This window comes from Xyrauchen texanus, chromosome 3 (genome assembly GCF_025860055.1).
Source record: "Xyrauchen texanus isolate HMW12.3.18 chromosome 3, RBS_HiC_50CHRs, whole genome shotgun sequence".
Lineage (NCBI taxonomy): Eukaryota > Metazoa > Chordata > Actinopteri > Cypriniformes > Catostomidae > Xyrauchen > Xyrauchen texanus.
The window spans coordinates 60,706,397-60,718,896 of record NC_068278.1 but is presented as its reverse complement, the minus strand read 5'-3'; the positions used below and the strand labels follow the sequence as shown (position 1 = coordinate 60,718,896).

The window sequence follows — 12,500 nt, the reverse complement described above, 5'->3', positions numbered from 1 at the left end:
CATGAACACACATGAACACTCGTGAACACACATGAACACACACACTCGCGAACACTCGTGAACACACATGAACACACGTGAACACTCATTAACATTTGTGAACACTCGTGAACACATATGAACACATACACACATGAACACATACACATGTGAACACACATGAACACACGCACTCGTGAACACACATGAACACACGTGAACACACATGAACACACATGAACACTCATGAACACATGAACACTCATGAACACACATGAACACACATGAACACTCGTGAACACACATGAACACTCGTGAACACACATGAACACACGTGAACACACATGAACACACATGAACACTCATGAACACATGAACACTCATGAACACACATGAACACTCATGAACACACGTGAACACTCATTAACATTTGTGAACACTCGTGAACACATATGAACACATACACACATGAACACATACACATGTGAACACACATGAACACACGCACTCGTGAACACACATGAACACACGTGAACACACATGAACACACATGAACACTCATGAACACATGAACACACATGAACACTCGTGAACACACATGAACACACACACTCGCGAACACTCGTGAACACACATGAACACACGTGAACACTCATTAACATTTGTGAACACTCGTGAACACATATGAACACATACACACATGAACACATACACATGTGAACACACATGAACACACGCACTCGTGAACACACATGAACACACGTGAACACACATGAACACACATGAACACTCATGAACACATGAACACTCATGAACACACATGAACACTCGTGAACACACATGAACACACACACTCGCGAACACTCGTGAACACACATGAACACACGTGAACACTCATTAACATTTGTGAACACTCGTGAACACACATGAACACATACACACATGAACACATACACATGTGAACACACATGAACACACGCACTCGTGAACACACATGAACACACGTGAACACACATGAACACACATGAACACTCATGAACACACATGAACACACATGAACACTCGTGAACACACATGAACACTCGTGAACACACATGAACACACGTGAACACACATGAACACACATGAACACTCATGAACACATGAACACTCATGAACACACATGAACACACGTGAACACTCGTGAACACTCGTGAACACTCGTGAACACACGTGAACACTCGTGAACACTCATGAACACACGTGAACACACGTGAACACTCATGAACACACATGAACATTCGTGAACACATATGAACACATACACACATGAACATTTGTGAACACACATGAACACACGCACACGTGAACACTCGTGAACACACATAAACACACGTGAACACTCATGAACATTCGTGAACACTCGTGAACACATATGAACACATACACATGTGAACACACATGAACACACGCACACGTGAACACTCTTGAACACACATGAACACACATGAACACACATGAACACTCATGAACACTCATGCACACACGCACTTGTGAACACCCGTGAACACTTGTGAACACACATGAACACTCATGAACACACATGAACACACATGAACACTCATGAACACACATGAACACATATGAACACTCATGAACACTCATTAACACACATGAACACACATGCACACACGCACTTGTGAACACTCGTGAACACACATGAACACTCATGAACACACATGAACACACATGAACACTCATGAACACACATGAACACATATGAACACTCATGAACACTCATTAACACACATGAACACACATGCACACACGCACTTGTGAACACTCGTGAACACATGAACACTCATGAACACTCATGAACACACATGAACACACATGAACACACATGAACACACATGAACACTCATGAACACACATGAACACACATGAACACTCATGCACACACGCACTTGTGAACACCCGTGAACACACATGAACACTCATGAACACATGAACACTCATGAACACACATGAACACACATGATCACTCGTGAACACACATGATCACTCGTGAACACACATGAACACACATGATCACTCGTGAACACACATGATCACTCGTGAACACACGTAAACACTCGTGAACACTCATGAACACTCATGAACACTCATGAACACACATGAACACTCATGAACACACATGAACACATATGAACACTCATGATCACTCGTGAACACACTTGATCACTCGTGAACACACGTAAACACTTGTGAACACTCATGAACACTCATGAACACACATGATCACTCATGAACACTCATGAGCACACATAAATACACATGAACACTCATGAACACTCATGAACACACATGATCACTCATGAACACTCATGAACACTCGTGAACACTCGTGAACACATATGAACACATACACACATGAACACATACACATGTGAACACACATGAACACACGCACACGTGAACACTCTTGAACACACGTGAACACACGTGAACACACGTGAACACACATGAACACACATAAACACTCATGAACACACATGAACACTCATGAACACACATGATCACTCGTGAACACACATGATCACTCGTGAACACACGTAAACACTTGTGAACACTCATGAACACTCATGAACACTCATGAACACACATGATCACTCATGAACACTCATGAACATTCGTGAACACTCGTGAACACATATGAACACATACACACATGAACACATACACATGTGAACACACGCACACGTGAACACTCTTGAACACACGTGAACACACATGAACACTCATGAACACACATGAACACACATGATCACTCGTGAACACACATGATCACTCGTGAACACACATGAACACACATGAACATACATGATCACTCGTGAACACACATGATCACTCATGAACACTCATGAACACACATGAACACACATGAACACTCATGAACACACATGAACACACATGATCACTCGTGAACACACATGATCACTCGTGAACACACGTAAACACTTGTGAACACTCATGAACACTCATGAACACACATGATCACTCATGAACACTCATGAACATTCGTGAACACATATGAACACATACAAACATGAACACATACACATGTGAACACACATGAACACACGCACACGTGAACACTCTTGAACACACGTGAACACACATGAACACACATGAACACACATGAACACTCATGAACGCTCATGCACACACGCAAACACTCGTGAACACTCATGAACACTCATGCACACACGCACTTGTGAACACCCGTGAACACTTGTGAACACCCGTGAACACTTGTGAACACACATGAACACTCATGAACACACATGAACACACATGATCACTCATGAACACACGTGAACACTCGTGAACACTCATGAACACTCATGAACACTCATGCACACACGCACTTGTGAACAAACATGAACACTCATGAACACACATGATCACTCATGAACACACATGAACACTCGTGAACACACATGAACACACATGAACACTCATGCACACACGCACTCGTGAACACCCGTGAACACCCGTGAACACACATGAACACTCATGAACACATGAACACTCATGAACACACATGATCACTCGTGAACACACATGATCACTCGTGAACACACGTAAACACTTGTGAACACTCATGAACACTCATGAACACACATGATCACTCATGAACACTCATGAACATTCGTGAACACTTGTGAACACATATGAACACATACACACATGAACACATACACATGTGAACACACATGAACACACACACTCGCGAACACTCGTGAACACACATGAACACACGTGAACACTCATGAACATTCGTGAACACTCGTGAACACATATGAACACATACACACATGAACACACGCACACGTGAACACTCTTGAACACACATGAACACACATGAACACACATGAACACTCATGAACACTCATGCACACACGCACTTGTGAACAACCGTGAACACACATGAACACACATGAACACTCATGAACACACATGAACACACATGATCACTCGTGAACACACGTGAACACTCGTGAACACTCATGACACTCATGAACACTCATGCACACACACACTTGTGAACACTCATGAACACACATGATCACTCATGAACACACATGAACACTGGTGAACACACATGAACACACATGAACACTCGTGAACACACATGAACACACATGAACACACGTGAACACTCCTGAACACACATGATCACTCATGAACACTCATGAACACACGTGAACACTCGTGAAAACACATGAACACTCGTGAACACACATGAACACACACACACGTGAACACTCAAGAACACTCGTGAACACACGTGAACACACATGAACACATACACATGTGAACACACATGCACACATACACATGTGAACACACATGCACACGTAAACACATGAACACACGCACACGTGAACACACGTGAACACTTGTGAACACTCATGCACACATGCACTTGCGCACACACATGAACACTCATGAACACACATGATCACTCATGAACACTCGCAAACACACATGAACACATACACGTGTGATATCATGAACACACATGAACACACATGAACACTCATGAACACACATGAACACTCATGAACACACATGATCACTCATGAACACTCGCAAACACACATGAACACATACACGTGTGAACACATGAACACACATGAACACTCATGAACACTCATGCACACACGCACTTGTGAACACCCGTGAACACTTGTGAACACACATGAACACTCTCTTAGCTGTCCATCGTGTACGATGATGACGCTTGCTCCGGGGGTGGGGGTGGGAGGGGGGTGGGTTTAGCGACCTTGTCGCTGGTGCCACTTCTCGTGGGCGTGGAGTCCGATCCTTGAGCCGCACACTCGTCCGCAGATGGAGCAGGGGAAACCAGATGCCAGGGGGGTACCAGCCGCCCACTGGTGTCTCTTGATGCGCTCTCGGATCGTCGATCTTGGTTGGTTTGGTGTATTTGAGAGACTGCAGAGGCACAGATGACCTGCCAGGCAGATCTGTCGAGTGCCAGTGATTCAAGCTGTGTGAGGGGGATGTTCGCTCGCTTAAGGATGTCCCTGGTGTAGTCCTTAAAGCGCCGCTTTTGCCCTCCAGCAGACCGTTTTGCGCCCATTAGTTGACTGTAGAGGACTTGGCGGGGCAGGCGGTGTTCAGGCATGCGTATGGTGTGCCCTATCCAGCGCAGATGTTTTTTGGCCACAGCTGCTTCCATACAGATTGAGTCAGTGTTGCTGAGGATGACTGTATGGGGAATTCGATCTTCCCAGGACAAACTGAGGATCTTCTGTAAGCAGCGGATATGGAAGGCCTCTAGGTTGATGATGTGCCGACGGTATGGGGTCCATGACTCTGCCCCATAAAGCAGAGTAGAGACACATACCGCGTTATAAACAGCGACCTTAGTACTGACCTTCAGGTTACGGTTTTCAAAAACCCTGCTGCGTGAGGCGTCCAAAAGATGATGAGGCTTTATTTATCCGGCTGTGTATTTCTTTGTCGAGGGAGCAGAATGAGGACAAAATGGAGCCAAGATAGGTGAAGTGGTCCACTGTTTTAAGTGGAACACCGTTTATATGAAAACTGGGGGGTGTGAGGGCAGGGGTAGTGAGATGAGACATGACCTCGGTTTTTTGAATGTTGACCTGTAGGCTAAAGGATTGGTACAGACTGGATATTGTGTTAAGGGCGTGCTGCATAGAGTCCGGGCTGTGAGCTAAGACGGCACAGTCATCAGCATACTGAAGCTCACAGATTTGGCGGGTCTTTGTCTTTGTGCGGACCTGGAGCCGACGTATGTTGAAGAGGCTTCCGTCAAGTCGGTATTCCACATGGACACCGACTTCATGTCCCATGACACGGTGGAAGAGGCAGGTGATGGCAGAGAGAAGGATGTTAAAGAGCACCGGAGCCAAGACACAGCCTTGCTTCACCCCAGCTTTTACCCTCGAAGGACTCTGACTGGAGTTCTCCCGTGAGTACTCTGGCGTGCATCCCGTCATGCAGCTGCTGTAGGATGCAGAGAAACTTGGGTGGTACCCCAAGTTTGGAGAGGTGTTTCCAGAGCAGTTCACGGTTGATGGTATCAAAAGCTTTGCTGAGGTCGATGAAGGCAACGTAAAGGTCTTTGTGGTGTTCTCGGCTCTTCTCCATCAGCTGCCTCAAGACAAAAACCATATCCGTCGTGGATCTAGTCTTCCGGAAGCCACACTGCGCTTCCGGAAGCACAGCTTCGAGATGTGCTCAACCAGTCTGTTGAGCATGATCTTGGCCAGGACTTTCCCTGCGATGGAGAGGAGAGATATCCCATGGCTGTTGCCACAGGCTGCTCGGTCTCCTTTCTGTTTGTAAATGACCACGATGTTAGCATCCTTCCAGTCCTGTGGGAGGGTCCCATGTTCCCAGATGTTTTGGATCAGGAGGTGCAGGCGTAATGCGTGAGGATGTATCCTCCATGTTTGAAAACCTCTGCAGGGATTCCATCGGGTCCAGCGCTTTTGTTGTTCTTCAGCCCCGCAATGGCTTGCCGGAGTTCTGAGTAAAGTGGTGGGGTGTCCAGGTGCATGGTAGGTGGCAGGTCTGGGAGATTATCCAGAATATGTGTGCTCGACAGGGTTGATGTGGTTGAGGAGACTCTCAAAATGATTTGCCCAACGGGCAAGAATCTCGTGGCGGTCCTTGAAAAGGATGGTGCCGCTCAGCTGATCGGACTGGGGCAATCACCTGCTTCCTGGGGCCATACAATGCTTTTATGGCATCGTAAAAGCCTCGAATGTTATTGCAGTCTGCCATGTTCTGGATTTCTCGCGCTTTTGCACCCACCAGGTGTCCTCCATAATTCTGAGGGCTCGCTGGGTTGCTGTTCTTGCAGCAAGGAAGGTAGTTTTAAGGGTGGGAGATCCTGGGCAGGACAGGAGAGCTTTGTGGGCCTCATGCTTGATTTTTAAAAGTGACTGTATCTCAGCTGAGTTACAGTCAAACCAGTCCTGATGGTGTTTCCTTAATTGGCTGAGTGCCTCTGAGGCTGCGCTTATGAATAGCCTGGCGCAGTGCTGGCCAGTCGGTTGATTCCTCCGGATCTTGTTGAGGTTTTTAGCAAGCAGCCGCCGGAGGTTGTCTTTGGTGGTGAGGCTATTCAGCGCTGTACAATTGAGTTCCTTGTTTGGAGCTGTCCTCGGGCCACGGGGTTGAATGCTCATGAGTAGTTTGGATCTGACCATGAGGTGGTCAGTCCAGCACTCAGCTCCGCGCGATAACACGGGTGGTGAGGACATCTTGACGGTCCTTTGACGGACAATCACGTAGTCAAGAAGATGCCAGTGTTTTGAGCGGGGGTGCTGCCAGATGGTCTTAAGCCTGTTTTTCATCTGGAAGACGGTGTTAGTAATGACCAGCTGGTGCTCTGCACAGAGGGAGAGGAGTCTGAGCCCGCTGTGGTTCATTTTCCCACACCATGCTGGCCAATGACTTTATTCCATACCAGGTGCTCCGTGCCCACTCTAGCATTGAAATCTCCCATGAGTATGAGCCTGTCTGTAGCCGGGGTTTTCTGTAAGATGGCATCAAGAGCTCTGTAGAAATCCTCTTTGATGTTGTGCTCGGCATCAAGAGTTGGAGCCGTATGCACTGATGAGAGTGGCAAGCGTGCCTTTGCCAGGGGAATCGCCATGTCATCAGTCTTTCATTGATGCCGATGGGGATTCTGAATGCGCTGCAGCAGTTTGGACTTTACAGCAAAGCCAACTCCATGGTTACTGACGCAGTGCCTTCGGGACCCCTTCCAGAAGAAGGTGTACCCAGCACCAACCTCTGCCAGGGAGTCCTCCCCATGTAATCTGAGTCTCGCTGAGAGCTGCTATATCGATATTATATTTGGCTAGCTCCAGGGCTACCAGTGCTGTCCTGCGATGGGGCCTGCCAGGAGTTTTGACCAGGTCCAGCAGTGTGCGAACGCTCCACCTAAGCAATGCTTAGCTTTTTTTCACTTTGATTTTTCGACCGCAAGGGGGGATGCTCCGACGGTTGTGGCTTACCGTCCGGAGTGTGGGAAGCAGACAATTTTTGGACCACCTTTTCCAGGTCCTTTCCCATCACAGAGGTGAGCAGTGTGGGGCTGCTCAGTCACAGTGGAAGCTGCCAAAAAGACGCGCTGCTCCATCCCGCAGTCCTAGCGACCATCACTCCATTGCCGCCTGTGTGCATGGTTTGGCTAGACACTTCCAGCCACATCCTTGGCCTGTGCCCACCACCATTCCACATCACCACAGGACGTTTTTTGGTGGGAGGGGGCAAGAAGCTTGCGCATAAGTGTGGATTAAGGTGAGGGTGTGGTTGCGCAGACCTCACTCCCACCATCTTCACTCCTAACCAGATGACCTCCAGTGGCATGAGGGAACCCATGACGACCTTCGTCTGGCAGGAGTTGCAGGGGGCTGCTGGTGGTCCGGTCAGTTGGACTCCGCCTGTGCCTGTCCCCAGGTGCAGGTTTGTCTTCGGGTTTGCTCCCCTAGCCACTGTACCCTCCCGAAGTTAACCCACGTGGCCTGGGGTTGCCCTCTTCCGCCTTGCCAGCCGCTGTGGTGGTTCTCACAACACCATCTTCGCCTGCATCACCGTTGGGGTCTTCGCTATTTACCCATAGCTGGGGCTATTTACCCATAACTGGGACAGAGGTTGACGGGCATCAGGGCGTTTCCACTCACCGATGGGCCTGCATGCCGCGCTCTGGGGCCCACTGCTGCTCGAGAGCCCGTACAACTTGTGGTGCCACGGGGAGGCGGTACGAGATCTTGGCAATGGAGAGGCTATGTACTCGGCTGAGGAGGCTTACACTCGGCTCCACTTTTCACCCCTGAAAACAGAAGGCTATCCGGTGGCAGTAGCTGAAAGCAGAGGGTGACAAGCAGAAGCAGCATGCAGCATGCACTAGCTACAAGCACTACTACTCCAACACTGCTGCACTGACGCATCACATGCCCTGTGTGCCAAGTCACCATTAACACACACACACACAACATGAACACTCATGAACACATGAACACACATGATCACTCATGAACACACGTGAACACACGTGAACACTCATGAACACTCATGCACACACGCACTTGTGAACACTCGTGAACACACGTGAACACATGAACACTCATGAACACACATGAACACACATGATCACTCATGAACACTCGTGAACACTCATGAACACACATGATCACTCATGAACATTCGTTAACACTCGTGAACACATACGAACACATACACACATGAACACATACACATGTGAACACACGTGAACACACATGAACACACATGAACACACATGAACACACGTGAACACACATGAACACACATGAACACACCTGAACACACGTGAACACTCGTGAACACATATGAACACATACACACATGAACACATACACATGTGAACACACGCACACGTGAACACCCTTGAACACACGTGAACACACGAACACACATGAACACTCATGAACCTCATGCACACACGCACTTGTGAACACCCGTGAACACTTGTGAACACACATGAACTCTCATGAACACATGAACACTCATGAACACACATGATCACTCATGAACACTTATGACACTCATGAACACTCATGCACACACGCACTTGTGAACACTCATGAACACACATGATCACTCATGAACACACATGAACACTCTTGAACACACATGAACACACATGAACACACGTGAACACTCTTGAACACACGTGAATACTCCTGAACACACGATCACTCATGAACATTCGTGAACACACGTGAACACTCGAGAAAACACATGAACACTCGTGAACACACATGAACACACACACACGTGAACACTCATGAACACATACACATGTGAACACACATGAACACATACACATGTGAACACACATGCACACGTGAACACTTGTGAACACTCATGCACTTGCGCACACACACGAACAGTCATGAAAACACATGATCACTCATGAACACATACACGGGTGAACACACGCACACGTGAACACACGCACACATGAACACTCGTGAATACACATGAACACGCACACGTGAACACTCGTGAATACACATGAACACACGCTCACATGAACACCCGTGAACACACCTGAACACACATGATCGCACGTGATCAGTCATGAACAGTCATGAACACTCATGAACACTCATGAACACTCATGATCACACGCTCACGTGAACACTCGTGAACACACCTGAACACACATGATCGCACGTGATCAGTCATGAACAGTCATGAACACCCATGAACACCCATGATAGAATCCTTTATTTTGGTCACACATTATACACACAGTTTTTTGCATATATACAGTGAAATTTATTAGTTTTCACATATCCCAGCTAAGCTGGGGTCAGAGTGCAGGGTCAGCCATGATACGGCACCCCTGGAGCAGATAGGGTTATGGGCCTTGCTCAAGGGCCCAACAGTGGCATCTTGGTGGTGCTGGGGCTTGAACCCCCAACCTTCTGGTCAGTAACTCTGAGCCTCAACCACTGAGCCACCACTGCCCCATGCCACTGATCACACGTGATCAGTCATGAACACATGTGAACACACATGAACACTCATGAACACACATGATCACACGTGATCAGTCATGAACACATGTGAACACACATGAACACTCATGAACACACATGATCACACGTGATCACTCATGAACACATGAACACTCGTGAACACATATGAACACATACAGATGTGAACACTCGTGAACACACATGAACACATACAGATGTGAACACACATGAACACACGTGAACACACATGAATACACATGAACACACATGAACACACGTGATCAGTCATGAACACACATGCACACTTGTGAACACACGTGAACACTCGTGAACACTCATGAACACACATGAACACTCGCGAACACACATGAACATATACACATGTGAACACACATGAACACACGCACACGTGAACACTCATGAACACACATGAATACACGCACACGTGAACACTCGTGAACACACATGAACACATGCACATGTGAACACACATGAACACGCACACGTGAACACTCGTGAATACACCTGAACACACATAAACACTCATGAAGACACATGAACACACATGAACACACATAAACACTCATGAAGACACATGATCACACGTGATCAGTCATGAACACACATGATCACACATGAACACACATGATCACACGTGAACATACATGAACACATGTGAACACACATGATCACACATGAACACACATGAACACACATGATCACACATAAACACTCATGAAGACACATGAACACACGTGATCACACATGAACACACGTGATCACACATGAACACACGTGATCACACATGATCACACGTGATCACACATGATCACACGTGAACACACGTGAACACACATGATCACACATGAACACACATGATCACACGTGAACACACGTGATCACACGTGATCACACGTGAACACATGTTTCATCAGATATCTGAAGGAGAACATATCATTGACTTGTGTTGAGTTTATACTGCACTAATAATTTCTGTCCTCTTAACCCTCACACAAACCTTCTGCACTTTACATTTCCATTATTGAACAGATATTATTTAGTATTTTAATTAACTGATTTGCGTGTGTGCGTGCGTGTGTGTGTGCGTGTGTTAGGCTGGCGAATCAGAGGTTGTTGGCAGGTCAGTCTCATGTGGAGGAGCTGCAGAAATCTCTTCAGGAACACGGATCTAAATCAGATGATGTGAGTGTCAAACATCATTACATGATCAGATTATTCAGAATGTGTCTGTGGCAGCTGTATTGTTTTCCATGTGTTTATTATTTGTGTCTGTATGTAATTCAGCAGGTGCTGGATGTCCAAAATGTAGGATTAATATGGAAAGTTCTTCCTGATTTGTTGGGGTGTGGTTTAGGGGTTGGGCTATAGTTTATCTGACCAATGAGGTGACAGTAATGAATGTCACTGAATCCTCATTAACAGCTGAATAACTGTTGGGTTCTTACTGGCCTGATGGGTTTAATTCCTGAAGTGACATGAATGTTTTTTGTTCTTTTAGTCGCTTGAATGAAGTCTTTGACTAAACCGTTTTGGAGCTATCGTTTATCTGCAAAACTGTATACCGATATGTAAATATACCTCATCTGGTGAAAGTATAAGCTAGAAAAGCTTAATTGTTAAATAGTAACATATAACAGAGAAACAGTGTAACAGTGTCAAGCGTCTCATCATTTCCGGCTTGTTTATAGTTAAGAGTCATACGTCATCACCAAATCTGAATTTTCTGGTTATTATTTTGGTTGCTCAATAAACTGCTTTATGGATTTTATTCACTTTGGACTCTCATATGTGTGTGATATCAGACTGGGAACTTCTTTATCCACCTTTCTCCCAATTTGGAACACCCAATTCCCACTACTTAGTAAGTCCTCATGGTGGCGCGGTTACTCGCCTCAATCCGGGAGGCAATCTGCGCATCTG

General features: G+C 46.5%; 1 protein-coding gene across 1 annotated transcript in view; it reads left to right on the top strand.

Annotated features, from left to right (window-relative positions):
* hook3 (hook microtubule-tethering protein 3) overlaps window positions 1-12,500 on the top strand; it is a 32,938-nt gene that overhangs the window by 8,877 nt on the left and 11,561 nt on the right. The window contains exon 8 of the mRNA XM_052100779.1: window positions 11,675-11,762. Within this exon, the coding sequence (XP_051956739.1) occupies window positions 11,675-11,762 (88 nt within the window). The remainder of the gene's footprint in view (window positions 1-11,674; window positions 11,763-12,500) is intronic.